The sequence below is a fragment of the Pelodiscus sinensis genome, chromosome 1, assembly GCF_052426305.1.
Source record: "Pelodiscus sinensis isolate ZL-2025 chromosome 1, ASM5242630v1, whole genome shotgun sequence".
In the NCBI taxonomy this organism is placed as follows: Eukaryota; Metazoa; Chordata; order Testudines; family Trionychidae; genus Pelodiscus; species Pelodiscus sinensis.
In genome coordinates, this window is record NC_143052.1 from 12,748,333 (window position 1) to 12,751,732 (window position 3,400).

At 56.1% G+C, this 3,400-nt stretch overlaps 1 protein-coding gene across 1 annotated transcript; it reads right to left on the reverse strand.

Annotated features, from left to right (window-relative positions):
• Positions 1–462: 462 nt before the first annotated feature.
• Positions 463–2,260, reverse strand: LOC149525537 (uncharacterized). Its single transcript, XM_089778237.1, has 2 exons — positions 1,321–2,260; positions 463–1,125 (listed from the first exon to the last, which is right to left on the reverse strand). The coding sequence occupies exons 1-2, from the start codon at positions 1,868–1,870 to the stop codon at positions 602–604; spliced, it is 1,074 nt and encodes a 357-aa protein (XP_089634363.1). The 5' UTR covers positions 1,871–2,260; the 3' UTR covers positions 463–601.
• Between the last annotated feature and the right edge of the window lie 1,140 nt (positions 2,261–3,400).

Genomic DNA, 3,400 nt, shown 5'->3' on the forward strand with positions numbered 1-3,400 from the left:
CCTGGCTCATGAAGCCCTACACGGGACACCTCAATCCCTCCCGCCAGGCCTTCAATAACAGGCTGAGCAGGGCCCGCATCGTGGTGGAGGGGGCCTTCGGGCGACTGAAAGCCCGCTTTCGATGCCTCCTCACCCGTCTGGACCTGGCCGAGCACAACATCCCTCCCGTGGTGGCGGCATGTTGTGTGCTCCACAATTTGTGTGAGAGAAAGGGGGAGGCATTCTTGCCAGCCTGGATGGCTGAGGCTGACCGCATGGCTGGACACTACGGTCAGCCCCGCACCGCCGCCGTCCGGGAAGCCCAGCGGGGGGCCATCCGGATCCGGGAAGCCCTGCGGGAGAGCTTCCAGGTGGAGGAGGAGGAGGACTGACCTCTCCCTGCATGCCCCACCGGGGCCTTCTTCCACCCTACCCCCCCCTTCCCCTTTCCCCTCCCTACCTACTGTCAAATAAAGACACCTGGTTTTCCAACAAAAACGTCTGTTTATTTCACAGAACTGGGGTGGGGGAGGGAGGAATGAAGGTGGGAGAAGGGAGGGGGAAACCTGGGACGAGGGAGCTGGAAGGGGAGGGGAGGGAAGGGAGGAAGGGAAAGGAAAGCTCAGGGGTGGGAGTCTGGGTGCCTCTCCCGTCTCGCCACACTGCGGGTCCGGGGGCGTCGGTGGGGAATGGTTGTGGAGGGGGGGGCAGAGAGGACAGGGGGTGTGGAGGAAGCAGGAGCGGAAGCAGGAGGAGCAGGAGGAGCAGGAGGAGCAAGAGGGGGAGCAGGAGGAGCAAGAGGGGGAGCAGGAGGAGCAAGAGGGGGAGCAGGGGGAGCAAGAGGGGGAGCAGGGGGAGCAAGAGGGGGAGCAAGAGGGGGAGCAGGGGGAGGAGGAAATGGAAAGCGGTCTAGCAGGCTCTGGAGGTGGCCTCGCAGGGCACGGCCCTGCTCCTCCAGGGCCTCCAGACTCCTCTGGCGCAGCCTGAGGTCCTCCTGGACCCAGTGGTCCTGGAGACGGAGCTGTCGGTCCAGGAACCGGAGATGCCGCCTCTGGTAGTCCTCCTGGTTCCTGGCTGTCCTGCTTGCCCGGGCGCGGGCGGCTGCTGCAGGCGGTGTGGTGCGCCCTGCAGTCCCCGGTGCTGCAGCTGTGGTGCAAGAAGACCAGCGGTCAATTACCCCAGGGGCCCAGGTGTGTGAAACCCAGCTCCCCTCTGCAAGGCCAGGGCCCCTGCAGGATCCCCAGCTGCTGCTCCGTGGTGGGCAAGGCCCAGGCGCACGGTCCCGGGGCTCCCTCTCGCCCCAGCCCCCCGTACACATAAGGGGAACACGAGGGTACTCACAGGTGGACGCCTCCCCGGCCTCTGATGATGCAGGCGAGCGGCTCTGTGGGGTGCCTCGGGGGTCCCGGGTCCTGGGAAGGCTGGCAGCAGGCTCCTGGCTCTCAGAGCCCTCTTGCTCCTCCTCGGTGTCCAGGAGCGGTCCCTCTGCCCCGGGGTCAATCACGTCCCGGGGGGCAGGGACGGCATGAGCCCCCAGGAGGCGGTCCAGGGCATGGAAGTGGGGGCAGGCCTCCGGGTCAGCCCCTGGCAGGCAGGCCCGGGAGTAGGACTGCCGCAAGTCTTTAATCTTGCAGCGCACCTGCTCCCGGCTGCGCTGGTGGCCCCTGGCGGCCAGGCTGGCAGCCATGCGTCCATAGACGGCCGCATTCCGGTGGCTAGTGCGGAGATCGTGGACATTGGAGGCTTCCCCCCAAACCTCGATGAGGTCCACGATCTCCGCACTTGACCAGGCGGGCGCCCGCCTTTTGCGCCCCCGGGCAGGCTCCTGGGAGCCGCCAGGCTGGTCGTGGGGAGCAGTGGAGGGCTGGGAGCCCTCGGATGGCTGGCTCATTGTGTGGCAGGTGCAGGCTGTGCAGGCACGGGTGCTTGCAGCCTTGCAACTGGCACAAAGTGAGTAGCCAGCCCGTGGCCCTTTAAGGGCTCCGGGGCCGGGAGGGGGGCAATAGAGTTTCCCTGGTGTTGGCCAGAGTGGCCACCAGGGAAACCTGGGAAGCCTTAGCCTCCCACTAGTTCGAACTAAAGGGCTACACAGCCCTTAGTTCGAACTAGCTAGTTCGAACTAGGCGTTAGTCCTCGTAAAATGAGGTTTACCTAGTTCGAACTAAGCGCTCCGTTAGTTCGAATTAAGTTCGAACTAACGGAGCGCTAGTGTAGCGCATAGGAAAGTTAGTTCGAACTAACGTCCGTTAGTTCGAACTAACTTTCTAGTGTAGACATACCCCCAGAGTTGCCATCCTCAAGAGGACTTTAAAACTGCAACATCACCAAGCTGTAATGAGTCACGTTAGCCACTGTGTTGAAAAAACCTGCCCCATGCACAGAAGGCTGCAACAGACTATAATTATCTGATGTAGTGACTTAGAAAAGTGTTTCAAGGTCTTTTGATCTCACTCTAGGTTGTATGATTTCAAAGTTGAATTTTGTCTGGGCAAAGTAAAAATAACATATAACTTTATAGAATATTTTTCATCTATAGCTCAAAATTCTCTACAAAGGAAGGGATAATTAACTGGGTTTTTACAGGTAGAGACAATTCACACAGAGGTGATTTATCGAAGGTCACACATCAGGCAAGGGGCAGAGCTGGGGATACATCTGAAGCTAAAATGACAACCGCAGGGGTTAAAAACTAATGAGTTAAGCCCCCCAAAAGCTCTACATGGACTTAAAATTGTGAGATTTAAAAAAAATGTGTTTTTTTTAATTTGTCTTCTGACACCTGAACCTTTAGGAATCATGTTCCTAAAGTTTTCTCCATAACCATGCAGGCTGGGAACTTTGTATAGAAATGACTATACAGGACTCCAGAAACAAGAACTTCTAAGAAAGCACCAGGGATCAAGAGAAAATAGTGAACATCTGCAACACATCTGAGGACACTTATCTCCTAGTATAGTGACTGATGCTCTGATCCATATGCTATCAGGAGTAGCTATGCATCTGAGAGCAAAAGGAGCTGAGGACTTTTGAAACTCTGGACACTTTTTAGATGTCTAAATGGAAACCAAATTCTTGGGGGAATTGGGCCCTGGATGTTTTTCTGTACCTTGAACAGTGTTGCATGGACTTGATTGCTTACACAGTTAATAAGTATTGCATGTCCTCACCATCTGGCCGGCATGCTCATTGCTCACTTGACATTACCTCAAGCCCTAACGCAACATTTTTCCTCTACAAAAAGCAAGTTTCTTGTTGGTGAAATGCTGGCACTGGGATTGATTGACATGCAGAATCTTCTGGTATTTTAGAGATGCATGACCCCTCTGGCATCCAGTAATGAAACCAGTCATCTGTGTTTGAATAAGGAGCACATTCAATTTCCATGGAAATGTCAAAGTAAGATTTTTGTTTTCTTCTATTT